Source organism: Oncorhynchus tshawytscha, linkage group LG11 (assembly GCF_018296145.1).
Source record: "Oncorhynchus tshawytscha isolate Ot180627B linkage group LG11, Otsh_v2.0, whole genome shotgun sequence".
Taxonomy (NCBI): domain Eukaryota; kingdom Metazoa; phylum Chordata; class Actinopteri; order Salmoniformes; family Salmonidae; genus Oncorhynchus; species Oncorhynchus tshawytscha.
In genome coordinates, this window is record NC_056439.1 from 19520556 (window position 1) to 19539957 (window position 19402).

General features: G+C 40.9%; 1 protein-coding gene across 1 annotated transcript in view; it reads left to right on the forward strand.

Moving 5' to 3' along the window:
- rragd (ras-related GTP binding D) overlaps positions 1-19122 on the forward strand; it is a 35356-nt gene extending 16234 nt beyond the window's left edge. The window contains exons 6-8 of the mRNA XM_024437001.2: positions 9425-9567; positions 16199-16347; positions 18810-19122. Coding sequence (XP_024292769.1) covers positions 9425-9567; positions 16199-16347; positions 18810-19012 — 495 coding nt within the window. The 3' untranslated portion in view covers positions 19013-19122. The remainder of the gene's footprint in view (positions 1-9424; positions 9568-16198; positions 16348-18809) is intronic.
- Positions 19123-19402: the final 280 nt, after the last annotated feature.

Sequence of the window (19402 nt, forward strand, 5' to 3'; positions counted from 1 at the left end):
GCTGTCATCAAGGTAAAGGGTCTCTCAAATATAAAATCTCAAATATCTCAAATATCTCAAATCTAAAATTATTCCATGTGTTATTTCATAGTGTTGATGTCTTCACTATTATTCTACAATGTAGAAAATAGTTTAAAAAATAAAAACCTTTGAATGAGTAGTTGTGACCAAACCTTTGACAGGTACTGTAGCTAAGTGTCAGGACCCGGTGTGAGAAACAGTCACTTAGCAAACTGAGCCACTAATAGTCGGCAGAACCCAGAAGATGAGGCAGACACAGCAGCACTTGAGACAGTGTTTTAATAAAGTAAAAAGGAAAGTACTTCATGCAAAAATATAAATCCACAACGTCAAAAGTCATTCCAAGAGAAAAAGGTAATCCTCCAAGTGAAAAGGTAAATCCACAAGGTGGTAGGTACAGGAGGAAAAAAGCCTCAAAAGATAATCAAAAATAAATAAACGAGAACAAAAACAAAGTACCACAAGAGAGTCCAACTGGAGTAACAAATGTTCACAGCATCGCATCACAGAGCAAAGATCTGAGGAAAACTAAGAGTTTAAATACATTCAAGGGAAACGAGGCACAGGTGCAAATAATAACTGGAAACAAGGGAAAACAAAAGGGTCAAAAAAGCACAATGGGGGCATCTAGTGGCCAAAACCGGAACAATCCTGGCCAAATCCTGACACTAAGTAAATGGAAGAATACTCTTACTCTTAAGAGCCTTTGGTTGTGCATAGTGTAGTCGTTTGTGTTGCCATTGAACAGCATCCTCTTCGAAGAAGTAGGAGGTGAAGGCCTCCGGCACATGGATTGCCTCTCTTGCTGCGTTGTTGACCACCCTCCTTGAAACATCCTGCAGAGCAGCAGACTTCTCCTCTGGCACACATTGGCGAGCTGCAGATCCCCTCCTGGTCGTCGTGTCCATCCTCATGAAGTTATGCAGAACACAGGTAGCCTTCACACGCCTGAATTCCCCAGAGGGAGTCCCAGATGGTCCTGGTCACCCCAACCTTGCAGTGCCCTACACAGTAACGGAAGGCAATCATTTTGAAGGAATCTCCAGTTACAAGGTATCTGTAGGAATATGGAAAACAATGTATTTATTAGACTTTTACATCACCAGGTCATTGTGGATTACTAAAGTATAATATCCCTTATAACGAATCATGATAACATTGGATTGATAGAGGCATGTCCACAGACATGTGCATGTGTAACATGTGACAACGGCAGGATCATGTCAAGGATAGCATCACACATGAATACATAAATAACACTTGAAGCTTGATGATGAGTTGATAATTTGAATCACTGTGCAGTGCTAAGGCAAAAACAAAACTGTGCACCTCTGAGTCCCCAGGACTGAGAACCACTGCTCTTCATTGGGACCTCTTCATCTGCAGACAGGCTTTCACAGCTCTCTGTGTCTGAGGACAGAAAACATCACAGGAAACAGACTTCATTATACTTAAATAATACAGCACTGAATATTATGTTACTTTTATCTCCATCCTCATTTCTATGTGCTGGAACTACACAAGTACCTGCCCTATACTCTCTCACTTTGAGAGTTGGGGCTGCTATCCTTTCACCCTCCTCCATGGCTGTTAGCTAGCTACCTACAAATGCATTTAGAGTTAGTTTTTTACAATGATAACTACATCAAGATAGCTAGCTAATATGAAGTTAGATAGATGGTGACATTTAATTCACTTACTGTAGCTAACAATACTTTATGTAAAGTTGGCTAGATAGCTAACGAGCTACGTTAGCAGCTCATTTGAGTTAGCCTGTAGCACTGTAATAAATGCATGAAATGGAGAATGGATTAAACTATTCACCCATTTAATAACCAGAACTTCATACAAACTTGCTGTGCTGAATTCTTGATGCACAATCTAACGTGCTGCTGCTATATGCATCACACCCACAAGCGAGCCACTCTGGGCGGCTGGAGCAGCAAGCTGCAATTTACCACGTACTAATGTACACGTACGGTTAGGCTATTGATTATAGGACTAATTAAGTTGGTTTCCTCTGTCCTCACTTTTCTTAGACAATTAGGTTAAGGCTAGGGCTGTTTCCTTGTCTCTGCTGCTGCCTCTGCCGCATTGTTCTCAATCCCAATATGCTGGTTAATTTTGCTATTATACACATAGCGACATAGGGAAAGGCATCAATTTTAGGGCACAGTGAAGATTATGTTTCAGAAGCACGGACAGGGACCGTATCCAACGCGGGAGAAAGCACATTGGTTCTAAAATAATATTAGATGTATTAGTGTTGCACCATTATCTTTACATAATATAACCATATACAATTTCAGGTTCACATTTCTTAGTGATGGACTGTGCCATCCCTGTGGCCTCTGCAATGGATTAGTCCACTGAGACAGGCGTGAATCAGACAGGTGTCTTGTGCACCGTGAAAAAAATAAATTGCGACTGCTCGACTAAAGAAATTTCGGTCGACCAACAGCTTGTCGACCAAACAGTCGACTAAATGGGGTCAGCCCTAATAAGTATTCACACCCCTGGGTCACTACTTTGTAGAAGCACCTTTCGCAGCGATGACAGCTGTGAGTCTTTCTTGGTAAGTCTCTAAGAGCTTTCCACACCTGGATTGTGCAACATTTTCCCATTATTCTTTTCAAAATTCTTCAAGCTCTGTCAAATTGGTTGGTGATTATTGTTAGACAACCATTTTCAGGTCTTGATTTTCAAGTAGATTTAAGTTAAAACTGTAACTCGACCACTCAAGAACATTCACTGTCTTCTTGGTAAGCATCTCCAGTGTAGATTTGGCCTTGTGTTTTCAATTATAGTCCTGAAGAAATATTAATTAATCTCCCAGTGTGTGGTGGAAAGCAGACTGAACCAGGTTTTCCTATAGGATTTTGCCTGCGCTTAGCTCCATTCCGTTTATTTTTTATCCTGAAAAACTTAACGATTACAAACACACCTATAGCATGATGCAGCCACCATTATGCTTGAAAATATGGAGAGTGGTACTCAGTAATGTGTTGTATTGGATTTGACCCAAACATAACACTGTGTGTTCAGGACATAAAGTTAATTACTTTGCCCCATTTTTTGCAGTATTACTTTACTGCCTTGTTGCAAACAGGATGCATGTTTTGGAATATTTGTATTCTGTACAGGCTTCCTTTTTTTCACTCTGTCAATTAGGTTAGTAATGTGGAGTAACGAAGCTAACATATGGAATTGTTTTAAGATGGTCATACCATGGCCATGCCATGAATTTTAAGGCCCCTTTAGGTATATACAGTTGAAGTCGGAAATTTACATACACTTAGTTTGGAGTCATTAAAACTTGTTTTTCAACCGCTCCACAAATTTCTTGTTAACAAACTATAGTTTTGGCAAGCCGGTTAGGATATCTACTTTGTGCATGATACATTTGATTTGCACTTTTCGCACCAAAGTATGTTAATCTTTAGGAGACAGAGTGCATCTCCTTCCTGAGCGGTATGATGGCTGCGTGGTCCCATGGTATTTATACTTGCGTACTATTGTTTGTACCTTCAGGTACCTTTTTGTACCTTCAGGTGTTTGGAAATGTGATATATATCTATCTATCTATATATATATATATATATATATCACATTTATATATTACATTTACATAAGTATTCAGACCCTTTACTCAGTACTTTGAAGCACCTTTGGCAGCAATTACAGCCTCGAGTCTTCTTGGGTATGACGCTACGAACTTGGCACACCTGTATTTGGGGAGTTTCTCCCATTCTTATCTGCAGAACCTCTCAGGCTCTGTCAGGTTGGATGGGGAGCGCAGCTCTTTTCAGGTCTCTCCAAAGCTGTTTCATCAGGTTCAAGTCCGGGCTCTGGCTGCGCCACTCAAGGACATTCAGAGACTTGTCCTGAAGCCACTCCTGCGATGTCTTGGCTGTGTGCTTAGGGTCATTGTACTGTTGGAAGGTGAACATTTGCCCAAGTATGAGACCCTGAGCGCTCTGGAGCAGGATTTCATCATGGATCTCTGTACTTTGCTCCGTTCATCTTTCCCTTGACCCTGACTAGTCTCCCAGTCCCTGCCGCTGAAAAACATCCCCACAGCATGATGCTGCCACCACCGTGCTTCACCGTAGGGATGGTTTCCTCCAGACGTGACGCTTGGCATTCGGGCCAAAGAGTTCAATCTTTGTTTCATAAGACCAGAGAATCTTTTTTCTCATGGTCTGAGAGTCCTTTAGGTGCCCTTTGGCAAACTCCAAGTGGGCTGTCATGTTCCTTTTACTGAGGATCTGTGTGCCGGGTTATGATTTTTATATGCACATTTTTGTGGAACGGTTTCATTTCCTTTATATCTCAAAATAGTATCATGTGGTTAATCAAAATTCTAAAAGTAACTTATATTTGCCAACTTTGTAAAAATAGCCTACATAAAGCCAAGAAATAAAAACATTGGCTACGCATGGCTTGTCTGAAAGGAACTTGAAACATTCTATCAACTATTACCTTGGGTACAGTCTGAAGATTGTTCTAGAAAACTTGCAACATTGTATAACATTTTCTGGGCCCTCAGTTTCCTGCTCCAATGAGCTCCAGACAGACATAGCTGTAGGCTATTTGCACAAGGGGTAAGAAGTAATCAGGTAGGCTTAATATATGACGTTTCCACCGGATCAGAGCATGACATTTTTTTCCCCCTTCACGCTGAGCTGTTATTGAAAGATTTTTCAAATAGGCTACGTTGAGGAACTATTGTCATTTTCAATGGATGCTAAAACAGACTTTGTTTACTTTCTGTTTGAGGTGAAGAAAAAATCACTTTGAGAATTTCCACACTGGTAGTGGGTGTAGCCCATATTTCTATAGCCCATTGAAATGCATTGAATAACATATTCATAAATTGCAAAATACAGACAGTACATTTTTTTATGAGGATTTAAACAAAAAAAGTGTTTGTTCTATGTCTAGGAGATATAAGAAAGATCAGGAAATATTTTTGTTATTTTGGACACATATTTAACCCCTTAATTTGTTGCCAAAAAACTACCTCCATACTTCCATGAATTTGGTTACCTTAAGACGAGTCCCGTGACACTTGTGGTTCGTCTTTTCATCTTTCCATAGAGTGGTCATATAATTTTTGGGAGGTCAAACCGTTCAGACGTGACAGATGTTTTTGTGAGTAGACCAAATCTTGGGCTGTTTCATAGTCTGACAACACCACTGTAGCTCAGCCACCTTCCACCGTAGATGCTGAAGGCCGATATAGGCGGATGCGGCGGATTGAGACGGATATCTCTAGCTTAAACTGACAGATTTTGATGGGGATTTTTTTAAATGTTACTTCGATTGATGCACTGGTGCGTCAATAAAGTCTTAAGGATTAAACTCTGTAACTGTTTTACATTCACCATTGTCCTCATGGTGAAGTCCCTGATCCCTATCTTTGCAGTAAATGGGTGTATTTATTCACCATCCAAAGTGTAATTTATAACTTCACCATGCTCAAAGAGATATTTAATGTGTGCGTTTTTAAATTTGTACCTATCTACAAATAAGTGCCCTTCTCTGCGAGGCATTGGAAAACCTACCTGTTCTTTGTGGTTGAATCTGTGTCTGAAATTCACTGCTTTACTAAGGGACCTTACATATAATTATATGTGTAGGGTACAGAGATCAGGTTGTCATTCAAAAATAATGCAACTTATTATGTGACTTGTTGAGCACATTTTTACTCCTGAACTTATTTAGGCTTGCCATAACAAGGGGGTTGAATACTTATTGACTCAAGACATTTAAGCTTTTCATTTTTATTTCATTTGTAAAAAATATTTTTTAAAAAGAAGGAAAAAATACATAATTCCGCTTTGACATTATTGGGGTATTGTGTATAGGCCAGTGACGGAAAAACGCTCAAATTGAATCAATTTTAAATTCAGACTGGAACACAACAAAATGTGGAAAAAGTCAAGGGGTGTGTATACTGTACTTTCTGAAGGCACTGTATATGGAAATGCCCTATTCTTATTGTGACACCTGGAGGACACATTTGGGTTTACTTGTAGTATGGTATGGGGTTATGGGTAAAGATGGCGCTCTAGTTAATTGGACCTTGTTAAGGTTTTTTTCCTCCTCTTCGTCTGAAGAGGAGGTGTAGCAGGGATCGGACCAAAATGCAGCGTGGTTATTTCGATACATCTTTAATAAGGATAATAACGAAAAAACCAAACCAGCCATATCTGGTGCAAACAAACACAGAGACAGGAACAATCACCCGCAAAACCCAACACAAAACAGGCTACCTAAATATGGCTCCCAATCAGAGACAATGACTAACACCTGCCTCTGATTGAGAACCATATCAGGCCCAAACACAGAAACAGACAAACAAGACATCCAACATAGAATGCCCACTCAGATCACACCCTGACCAAACAAAACATAGAACATACAAAGCAAACTATGGTCAGGGTGTGACAGACCTGGTGATAATGTATGTAAGATGCCTTTAGACCAACCGTTTTCTGATTTTACATTTGTTCTATAATATAAAATGGGAAGGCCAAAAACAAAGCAATGCATATAAAATAACTAAACAGGTAGCAATGAACTAAGAATAAAATATTTAATTTATAATAATAATTAGCAAAAACGTTTACTCTCTTGACTCTGAGGATGTGCTTTGAATTTTTTGCCCCCATGTGCTTTTTTTGTTGTTGTGACATTCTATTTTGAATACACACAATGTACGGTAATCTATTGTATTCAGTTCATACAGCATGTTACTGTTGATCATACAGTATAATTTACGTTGACAAGTACATTATATTTTGTTACAGTAGCTGGCTATTAATACAGAATTTCTTCACATTTGAAAAAAATGTATTTACTTACTTGAATAAGTTCTCCCAATAATGGGCCATATTCAAGAGATTTTCAATGGTAGCTGAGCACAGCCACGTGGACAGGATGAATGGAGGCAAGGAAAAAAGCGTTTGTCACCAGAGGGGTTTAGAACATGTTGTGCTGTTTGACTTGATCAGTGTAATCCACTTTCCGTTTTAATAAATGTACATCGCAGTCTGTCGGCCACACTTGATAACTTAAAAACTAGCATAGGTAACAGTTACCTGGTAATGCGCATAACATAACAGCTCTCCTTCTACAGGTGTGTGGGGGGAGAGTTCTTGAAATGTAACATCCAATCATAATCTTGCCAGAGGACTATTCAAACCATTTTTGCAATACAACATTCTCCAGACCTCCAAGGGAGGCGGGATTTTGGAGGTATGGCAACGCGAGACTAGGGTATGCCTGACATCAGCAAAGACTGGGGTGTTTTTCAGGATAAAAAGAAGCGGGATGGAGCTAAGCACAGGCAAAATCCTAGAGGGAAACCTGCTTCAGTCTGCTTTTCCTCAGACTCTGGGAGTGGAATTCCCCTTTCAGCAGGACAATAACCTACAACACAAGGTCAAATCTACACTGGAGTTGCTTACCAAGAAGACTGTGAATGTTCCTGAGTGACAGTTTTGACTTACAGTACATCTGCTTGAAAATCTATGGCAAGACTTGAACATTTATGTTTAGCCATGATACCCAACACTTTGATAGAGCTTGAAGATTTTTGAAAAGAATAATCTTCAAATATTGCACAATCCAGGTGTGCAAAGCTCTTAGGGACTTACCCAAGAAGACTCACGGCTGTAAGCACTGCCAAAGGCGATTCTAACATGTATTGACTCAGGGGTGAATGCTTATCTAATCAAGGTATATTCGTGTTTTATTTTTCATACATTTTAGGATTGTGTAGATTGTTGACAAAAAAAAATGACAATTGACTACATTTTAAACCCACTTTGTAAGACAATAAAAAGTGAATAAATCCAAGGGTGGCTGAATACTTATGATTGGCACTGCACAGTATGTCTGAAGATTGAAGTTACTCTATGTGCGTAAATCTACATTTACAATGCCAATTTAATTCATTTAGCAGACACTGTTATCCAGAGAGACATACAGTCAGTGCATTCAACTAAGTTAGTAAAAAATAACCACATATCAGCGTCAGTCCAAGTAGACTTCTTCAAAATAGTGGAATCAGTGCCCAGAAGAAAAACTAAACAAGTGAGTGCAAGAAAGACAAGTATGTTAGGATTAGTCCCAGAGTGATGTAGACTTGTAAAACCAGATGAGTGGACTAGCCAATCGATTGCATCAACTGGTCGTCAAATTAGGAGGGAGAAGAGAGAATACCTGTCATTCAGTGTCAACACAGATCATACAGAAGTCACTTTACCTCATCAAACGTCAGTAATCTCTTGCTGCCCATAGATTAGTACTGTATCTAAAATACATTATCGACATATGGAAAGAAGGTTCAAAAGCCACATGGGACATATATATTTTTGGGAGATTTTAGTTAATGGGAAGAATGTCTGAAAACCTTGGCTTTGGGGCTTTATTTCCAAGCTTTCAAGTGAGTGCTCTTTCATTCTCTCGCTCTCTCAATTCAATTCAATTCAAAAGGCTTTATTGGCATGGGAAACATGCCATATGTTTACATTGCCAAAGCACGTGAAATAGATAATAAACAAAAGTGAAATAAACAAGCCTCTCTATCTCTCGCTCTTTCTCTCTGCCTCTCTCCCTCTGCTTATGTAAATTGTTTCCAGTGATCTAATATTCACAGAGGAGAGGGAGACCCAGATGACTGTGTTAGTGCTATATCTTCAAAGTGTAGACTCTGTTGGAGTCCTTTTCCCACCACCGACCCCTAGTGCTCTGGAGTTCTTGGTTCCGTCCTGAATGGCACCCTATTCTTTATAAACTGCACTACTTTTGAATGGGCCCTAGTCAAAAGTAGTGCACTATATAGGTAATAGGGGGCTATTTAGGACGCAATCCTTTTCATATCCCTGGTTGGTGCTCGGTGCTCTCTACTTTCTCTTCTTTGATTTACTTAACTTTGGTCCTCCCTGCCCCCCTCTGCCCCCCTGGCGAGCATACACCATGGCTCTCAACCTCACTCGTTAGTTCCTCTACAGGGCTTTTTGGTCTTGCCAAAATATATCCCTCCCTGCTGTTTTGAGTTCTTAGAAAGTAGAGCATCTCCAGTTTAGTTTTTGCCCCGTCCTTGCTTTCTTTTTCCCCTGTGTGAGGTAGTCAAGTGTCAAATGTCGGAGAGAAAACACACCAGAATGATGAACTGTTAAAAAGCAGCGGGTGGCTGCAGTGTTTTACGGATCACCTGCTGGGTGGCGGCGAACTGTGGCAGTTCAACATGTAGAATCGTCAGGAAATTGATGGATGATATTCTAGCAGGAGACGATAGCGTGCCCACCTGCTGCTTCTAATCGCTCTGGTGTATTTGCTCTATTATGTGTTTTCCAAGTGTAGCGTGTCATCTCTCTCCGTGTACTTTCAGAACTCGGGCATAGAGAAGGCCTTTCTGTTTGACGTGGTCAGTAAGATCTACATCGCCACAGACAGCAGTCCGGTGGACATGCAGACCTACGAGCTGTGCTGCGACATGATCGATGTGGTCATAGACATCTCCTGCATCTACGGGTGAGTTGAAAGTTGCGTGGAGGTACTGTGCCGGCAAAAACCAACACATTTCTGTTGTATCCTGAGTATAATGGACCAACAAAGATGTTATTGTCTTGAGTCTCACAGTCACAATCAGACCTTCACACCAGGCAGGGCCCTTCAGTTCTAGTCCTGGGGACCCACAGGCTGTGCAGGGTTTTGTTCCAGCCCAGTTCTGGTAATAAAATGGTCATTTAGCAAACGCTTTGCCCTCAGAACAGAGTCTGTGTGAATCCTGTTCTTCATACTCACTGTGTCTCTGTTCAATTTCACTCCAGCTGAGACACTAATTAGATCCTAATCTGAGTTCCCAGTCTGTTTTAGTAGATAGTTATTCTCTTTCACACACACACACACACACACACACACACAAATGAAGAAATGATGAGTACAAGCACACCTTCATCTACGTTATTCCTCTCACGAATAGCTGCATTCGCAGTTGAAATTTATATTCTCTAAATCTAGCCTTTATTGATATTGGGGGAAATCAAAAAACATTTACTTTCACTTCAAAGTCGTTTAGCAGACATTCTTATCCAGAGTGACTGAAGGTTAGTGGATTAAATGAAGGCAGTTAAGACAACCACATCACAGTCATTGCAAGTAAAAAACAAACACATATTTGCACTCTGAGTTTATTTACATAGAGAGTTCATATGGTAATGTAGGTGGTGCTAAACACGGAAGGCACACAAGTGTATCCTTTTGAGTTGAGCCTTTTAAGCACGGTGTGATGCACTCAAGAGTTCTGCTTTGCTTTGCAAACACCTCTCTTGTCTTTCCACCTGGCTGCCTGTCAGGGAGCTCTATTGCATCAAAACCTGACAAACACAGCAGGTGATCATCCGTTTTATGTCTCCTCAGTCTTCACCCTAGCCCTGAACACACCCACGTGCACGCGAGCGCACGCACACACACACACACACACACACACACACACACACACACACACACACACACACACACACCTATCTACCTCCTGTCCTGCCATGTCCTGTCCTCCTGTTCTGGACATCAGGCTGATGGTAGAACCTTCCTCATAGCCATGAGAGGACGGTAGTAAACAAGCCAGCCGTGGTAAGCCATGTGGTAACGTTAGCTCCCTCTGCGTCCGTTGACCCAATATGAACCAGGTCTGATGTGCCTTCGTTGGGCTGCTGTGCCCTGGCAGGGAGGCTGCTGCTGGGGCTGGGGATATAGGCCGAGGCCTTACCCAGGGCACTGCAGCTGTGGGTTGGGATGGGATGGAGATATGCCACGCTGTGGTTTAGGAGGGCTGAGCTGGGGAAGGCTGTTGACTGTGTTTACGCTTCAGGGCACAACAGTCTAGATGAGATGAGCTCTCACTGTATATAAGTCTGGGAGACTGCACAGACTTTGAGATATTTTCCAAGGGGGAACGTGTGTGTACAGTGATTTCAGAAAGTATTCACACCCCTTGACTTTTTCCACATTGTGTTGTGTTACAGCCTCAGTTATAAATTGTGTCACAGGTTTATAAACAATACCCCATAATGTCAAAACAAAAAAACAAATGAATTACAAATTTAAAACTGAAATGTTTTGAGTCAATAAGTATTCAACCCCTTTGTTATGGCAAGCCTAAATAAGTTCAGGAGCAAACATTTGCTTATTAACAAGTCACATAATAAGTTGCATGGACTCTGTGTGCAATAATAGTGTTTAACATGATATTTGAATGACTACCTCACATCTGTACTCCATACATCCAATTGTCTGTAAGGTCGCTTAGTCGAGCAGTGAATTTCAAACACTGATTCAACCACAAAGACCAGGGAGGTTTTCCAATGCCTGGCCTATTGGTAGATGGGTAAAAATAAAAACAGCAAACATTGAATATCACTTTGGGTGGTGTATCAATGCATCCAATCACTAACAAGATACATGAGTACTTCATAACTCAGTTGCCGGAGAGGAAGGAAACCACTCAGGGATTTCACAATGAGGCCAATGGTGACTTTAAAACAGTTACAGAGATTAATGGCTGTGATAGGAGACTGAGGATGGATTAACATTGTATACTGAACAAAAATATAAATGCAACATGCAACAATTTAATTGATTTTACTGAGTTACAGTTCATATGAGGAAATCAGTCAATTGAAATAAATTCATTAGGCCCTAATCTATGGATTTCACATGACTGGGAATACAGATATGCATCTGTTGGTCATAGATACATAAAAAATATATAGGCCTAACAATGGGCCTCAGGATCTCATCACCGTATTTTGTTTGCATTCAAATTGCCATCGATAAAATGCTCACTAACAGAGATGTAAACAAATGTTTGCACAAAATATGAGAGAAATAAGCTTTTTGTGGGTGTGGAACATTTCAGGGATCTTTTACTTCAGCTCATGAAACATGGGACCAACGTTGCGTTTGTCACGAATATTACCGAAGGTGGCTCCCCTTCTTGTTTGGGTGGCGCTCGGCGCTCATCGTCGCTGGTCTACTAGCTGCCACCGATCCTTTATTCCGTATTCGTTTGGTTTTGCCTAATTGTTTTCACCTGTTCATTGTTTGGTTGTTAGGGTGGTGTTATTTAAGTTTGTTTAGCCCGCTTCTGTTTGTGCGGGCTTGTTCTTCTGTATTTGTGAGAGGTGTTAGTGTTTTGTTGGGTTTTCTCGCTGTCCTGGTATTTTTACCTAAGGGTACTTATTGTAGTAATAGTTACGCCTGTGTTGGGTATAACTATTTTGTTCTTTTTGATTTTGGACATTAAAACGTGTTTTTTCCCGCATCCTTTGCTCTCTGCGCCTGACTCCACACCCATTCACTCATTGAGCGTTACAGAAGCCCGCACCAATCTTATGGAGTCAGCAGGAGCAGCAACCGTTGGGAGAGGAGCGGTCTCCCTACTACCCCACCTACCCTCCCACCAGCAACTCTACCATCTCCTCCAGCGGGATCCGGTGCCAGCGCTCTGCGCATCACGCCTCCGAGGGAGTACGATGGAGCGGCGGCGGGGTGCCAGGGATTTCTGCTACAACTAGAGCTCTACCTGGCCACCGTTCGGCCGGCTCCCTCGGACGAGGAGAGCGTGAGTGTCCTCGTCTCTTGCCTGACGGGTAGAGCCCTGGAGTGGGCCAATGCTGTCTGGAACGGGCCCGACTCAGCGGGGGGCAACTACCCGGAGTTCACCCGTGTTCGATCACCCTCCGGAGGGCCGAGCGGTGGGTGAGAGGTTGTTCCATCTCCGGCAGGGGACGAGGAGCGTGCAGGACTTCGCGCTGGATTTCCGGACCTTGGCCGCTGGAGCAGGGTGGAGCATCCTTTGCTCTCTGCGCCTGACTCCACACCCATTCACTCATTGAGCGTTACAGCGTTTATATTTTTGTTCAGTTTTGTTATTCCACAATACTAACCTAAATGACAGAGTGAAAACAAGGAAGCCTGTACAGAATAACACATATTCCAAAACATGCATCCTGTTTGCAATAAGGCACTAAAGTAAAACTGCAAAAAACTTTGTCCTGAATACAAAGCATTATGTTTGGGGCCAATCTAACACAACACATCACTGACTACCACTCCTCATATTTTCAAGCATTGTAGTGGCTGCATCATATTATGGGTATGCTTGTCGTCGACAAGGACTAGAGGTTTTTGGGATAAAAATAAATAGAATTGAGCTAAGCACAGGCAAAATCCTAGAGGAAAACCTGGTTCAGTCTGCTTTCCAACAGACACTGGGAGACAAATTCACCTTTCAGCAGGACAAAAACCTAAAATACAAGACCAAATATACTGGAGTTACTTGGGCTCCTGAGTGGCGGAGCGGTCTAAGGCACTGCATCTAAGTGCAAGAGGGGTCACTTACAGTTTCTGGTTCAAATCCAAGCTGTATCACATCCGGCCGTGATTGGGAGTCCCATAGGGTGGCGGTTTGGCCGGTGTAGGCTGTCATTGTAAATGTGAATTTGTTGTTAACTGACTTGCCTAGTTACATTGAATTAAAAATAAAACACTTACCAAGATGACATTGAATGTTCCTAAAGTTTTGACTTAAATCAGCTTGAAAATCTATGGCAAGACTTGAAAATGGCTGTCTAGCAATGATCAAGAACCAACTTGACAGAAATTGAAGAATTTAAAAAACAATAATGTACATATATTGTAAAATCCAGGTGTGAAAAGCTCACAGCTGTGCATGTATTGACTCAAGTGTGTGAATGCTTATGTAAATGAAATATTTCTGTATTTCATTTTCAATACATTTTGAAACATTTCTAAAAACAGTTTGTCCTTATGAAAAATTGTAACGCAACAAAATGTCAAGGGGTATATTTTTTTCTGAACGCACTTTACATATTCTTGTATGTAGGTAATTGTGTGTGAATGGCCAAGGCATGCAAATTGAGCTCCAATTTAGCTCCAATTTAGCTCTTGAGGTTTCATTGGACCAGTTGATTTTACTCTCCTCCAAATACTGGGATTACTCACATGACGTTTGAACATCATTATCATGGATTGCTTCCCAAATGGCACCCTATTCCCTATATAGTGTATATACTATGTAGGGAAAAGGGTGTTATTTGGGATGCAGAACCATGACAAAACGGCTGGGCTATTAACATTATTTAGAGGTTTCAGCAATGTTTTTTCCCCCACCTCATTTAGTTAATGACGCACTCCCCTGACCAACATATTGAATGTCTGCTTCTTTTCCTAGTAATTACATTTGACATTTTTGTCATTTATCAGATGCTCTTATCCAGAGAGACTTACAGTCGGTACATTCAACTAGTAAGGGAAAACAACCACATATCACAGTTATTGCAAGTAGGCCCTTCTTTGAAAGGGTCTTTCTTGATTGAGGTTATCCTTGTTTTATTTTCACAAATTATGACTCCATGTGAAACCGTTCATGTTTTTTGCGTTGTTTTCCTCCCCAGTGAGAAACTATTCTTGGTTTGCAAACCTTATGTCAATGCATTCCCCCCCCAAAGCTCCTGAAAGCATGGGATTAGATTTGAGCTTTTATTCATTTTGATAATTACCATTTGATCCGGCATCTGTTACATAGCACAGCTTTTTATCGTATGTACTAGATGTTGTTGTCAGAGGGGACACATGTACACATGTACTTTCTCATTTGAATGCATGGCGGGAATATACAGTAGATTATTTGTGTCCCTGTATTTAACTCAGGGAAAGCCAGTGTGAGGGTTTGTGCTCGGTTTAATATGGATGTTTGCCGGTGTGTGGGAGAACACATATCTGTAGAGTTATGTAAGTACTCGCACTCAAACCATATAAAAGGAAAAACCAAGGAGGCAAGATGCAAATATATACTTCTTTAATGTATGCTCGAAATGATAACAAAAGGTGCAAATGCAAAGCGCTTTTTTTTGTTTAGCACTTTGCACTAGCAACTTTAATTTTTTCGACCATGGATTAAATGACGTATATTTTAGTTTCTTGACCTCCTTGGTTTTTCCTTTTCTTTGTTTGACGGGGAGTACCTACGTTATTCTACCTAATAGGCTATCAGCTCTGACTTATAACTGCTGCTGCCACAGTATGCCATTGACTTTCTCAGTGAATAAATCAAGATGGATGCCTTAACTGTTCTACTTGTTTTTAATTGATTGTTATCACTGATTATGCAGATGGTGGCTATTGTGAAGGTTTTACTGGCAATGATTTTGCTATGTGGTTGCACTTATTGTTAGTTTGCCATGGATAAGATCTGTTAAATGAGCTAAATGAGTTTAGCCATACATGTGTTGCCTTCATTCCTAAAACTATTTATTTAAAAACAGTGTGGGGGGCTAGATTACATGGCCTTATTGCTTGTTGTTTTGTTAACAAAGAGAGAGATAAGACACCCTCACTCAAAGCCATCATCATCTCTCCAAACTAACAAGAATAACCCAGTTTCAGAAGTTAGAGCACTTTTAAAGAGTAGCTCTTATTGAATGATTTTACATGATACTACAGTGAGTCTATGAGAACAAACAGTCCCTAAAGAGAACAGAGAAGAGAACCTGGGAAAAGGAATGGGAAATAGGCTTTATTTCGAACAGAATCCCAAAATAATTTAAAGGGTATTCAACTCTGACCCTGCGAGGTCCGGAGCCTGCTGGTTTTCTGTTCTACCTGTTGATTAATTGCACCCACCTGGTGTTCCAGGTCTAAGTTGGTCTCTGATTTAGAGGGAAAGAATGAAAAAAAGCAGTGGAACTGACTTCTATTGAATATTCATTGAATTGAACTTCTCCTTCAGTTCCTTGGCCGACAATGTAAAAGCACAAACAAAATGCATTATTAAACCAACAACAGCAGGGTTTCTTTTATCTCTGTATTCATTTTAATCTCCGTACTGGTATTCTTAAGTTTAGGATGTGCATATCACCCTCCTTTTCTTATTTGAATGAATTTTAGCCTAAATCTCGCCATCTCAACCTTTTGTTCTCTTCTCGCTCCCATCCCCTCGTTCTCATCCCTCTCTCCCAGGCTAACGTGGGCCGAGGCAGGCACACCCTATATCACTCACTCTTCCTTGGTTCTCGTCCCTCTCTCATCCCTGGTTCTCTTCCCTCTCTCATACCCTGGTTCTCTTCCCTCTCTCTCCCAGGCTGACGGAGGAAGAGGCAGGTCAGCCCTATGATAAAGAGTCCATGGCCATCATCCACCTGAACAACACCACCGTCATGTACCTGAAGGAGGTCACCAAGTTCCTGGCTCTGGTCTGCTTCCTCCGAGAGGAGAGCTTTGAGAGGAAAGGTGAGAGAGTTAGGGAGGAAAGGTGAGAGAGTGTTAGAGAGGAGAGCTTCGAGAGGAAAGGTGAGAGAGTTAGGAAGGAAAGGTGAGAGAGTGTTAGAGAGGAGAGCTTCGAGAGGAAAGGTGAGAGAGTTAGGGAGGAAAGGTGAGAGAGTGTTAGAGAGGAGAGCTTCGAGAGGAAAGGTGAGAGAGTTAGGGAGGAAAGGTGAGAGAGTGTTAGAGAGGAGAGCTTCGAGAGGAAAGGTGAGAGAGTTAGGGTGGAGAGCTTTGAGAAGAAAGGTGAGCGAGAGTCAGTCTCTATCCCAAATGGAACCCTATTCCCTTTAAAGTGCACTGCTTTTGACCAGGGCCCAACTTGGTCCAAGAAGAACCCCTAGCCTTATAGGAGAATGTGCTGTGACTTTATAGGGATGAATTCTAACTTTGGGTATTATGTGCTTGTACTAACACAAAGTTTTATGTTACATACCTAGTTTTTAGATGTGTCGTTGGCACTACAAAATATTTTCCAGGAAATGTCACACGTATCTCCTGTTAACACCAATGCATGATTTATTCAAAAATCTGAGTTACATCAATGCATGATTTATGCCAAGGTCCGAGTTAGCAAAGCTACATGCGCATATTCAGATATTACGACGACCAGACATGACATGAATCCACAAGTGCAGTACTGAATACCTGCTGATACTAGACCACCTGCTACTCTAAACAGCATGCTTCCAAAGGCTAACGACTAACCAGGTTTGAAATATTTATAATCCAACCGCTGCTAGCGTGTTGTGTGATCTGTGATGAGCACAGTGATAGGTGTTAATTGACAGATGGCATAACACAATTAATATGATGACAATGTAAAGCAAAAAGCTGTATTGTCCAGAGACTAAATACAGTATCCCTTCTTACGCTCAATTAAATTAACAGATCAACACATAATAAGTAATTTATGTAAATTGCAATGGAAAGACCATTATTCCATTCTCTCTCTCTCTCTCTCTCTCTCTCTCTCTCTCTCTCTCTCTCTCTCTCTCTCTCTCTCTCTCTCTCTCTCTCTCTCTCTCTCATCTATCTCCTCTCTCTCTCTCTCTCTCTCTCTCTCTCTCTCTCTCTCTCTCTCTCTCTCTCTCTCTCTCTCTCTCTCTCTCTCAAAAAGAGAAGAGTGTGGTTACCTTGGCACCGATGATCAAAGGCTCTCATCTTCCTTTTAACTTGTGAACTTGTCAATTCCTCCCGGCTTGTTAGATTGAGCCTTGGCTGTCTGCGGCAGCTAAGAGATTGGACGACAGCTGACACACCACTTGTGATAATAGGCATTCATACGAGTGTTCTCTTTGTACAGTACATGGGAAGGCATGGCACCCAAACTACGGGAACAGTCATTTTCAAGTTGTATTTATTAGACACAGAGAAGTCAGTGCAGATTTGTGTATTTCCTGTTTTTTATTGCGTGTATTTTTATTCAACAGTATGGTCTTTGACATTTCCATCGGCATTGATAAGTCTTTCCCCCTCTATAATATTTATCAGCAGAACAAAAGCATGGAAGCTTCTCACATCTGGTAAACTGTTTGTCAACGAGTCACAAAATAGCCTCTTTTCCCCAATATAACAATAGGCCAACAATGATAAGGTTACATGAATTACCTCATTATCATGTAGAATGTATTCGTTAACTTTAGTGGTTTTTACAACAGGTCATATCATACAGGTGATATTATTCACGGTCGCATCATCAAATCAAATCAAATTTTATTTGTCACATACACATGGTTAGCAGATGTTAATGCGAGTGTAGCGAAATGCTTGTGCTTCTAGTTCCGACAATGCAGTAATAACGAGCAAGTAATCTAACTAACAATTCCAAAAAAAACTACTGTCATACACAGTGTAAGGGGAATTGCATTGTTTTCACCTGCGGTTTCAAGTACTTTTACCCTCCAAAACTTTGGAAGAATGGGGGTAAAAGTTGTCTTCAAAGCATGTATGAGCCCATAGCATCTGTATTCTATTCCCTTGAATTGTAAAATAATATTTCAGTCTTTATCAGCGTTTTGACACTTTCAACTCTTTAGACAAATACCACTCAACAATGGTATATTTAGCTTGTCTTCAAATTCAGTGATATAAAATAAAAACATCTCATGTGAAGAGCATTGCTCCAAACTTGCATATTTGACCATCTAAATAATTAGAGATGGCTAGGCTTTGATAATTTGACAGATACATTAAGCATGTATTACCTAACTTTAAGCTAACAAGCTAATGAGACAGAAGAGATTTAAGGACATCATTTTGTGTTTCTTGCAATTGCAATTATTATCTGATTCACAATGTAGGATATTTCCGCTCATAATTGATATTGTGAGAGCGAGATGAATTTGTCGTTTTAACATTCTAATTGCTATGGTAACTCTGCTCGTCCTGTCTGACTACTGATCTCATCCTATCTTGTCTTTATCCCACAGGACTAATTGACTACAACTTTCACTGTTTTAAGAATGCTATTCAGGAGGTGTTTGATGTACGAGTGAAGGTGCAGAAAAACAGAAAGCTACTCAGCCAGAGGAGGTGGAGCAAACAGGCCTCAATTGAGTCCTCAGCAGCCACCACTGAACGCCGCCCCATTGGTGGCATCACATGTCAATCAACCATCTTTAAATCAACATAAAATAAAGAGGTGATATGTGAAGGGCTGTGGGCTGTATGGCCCCAAACACACTCAGGTTGTACAACTGCTGTACAACACATTTGGCACAACGTTTGTGATACAACAGAGAGTTAAAAAAAAACACAATAGTAAACATTTTTGTGCAAGTGCAGGTCTTCACGACTGTTCAACAATCACTAATGGTTACATTTCAACCATACAAACCAGCAGATATAGGATATTAATTTGATCACTCTCTTTTGTTGCTGAGAACATGATAATTCACATTTCATGTTACAGAAAGATTACTTTCCTGCTGTAGCAAACTGCCTCAAATTAAGATCTTACATCTGTATAACTTGAGCCAGAAGTCTTTGTCTAATCATACAAGACCTGACCCGAAAATATATA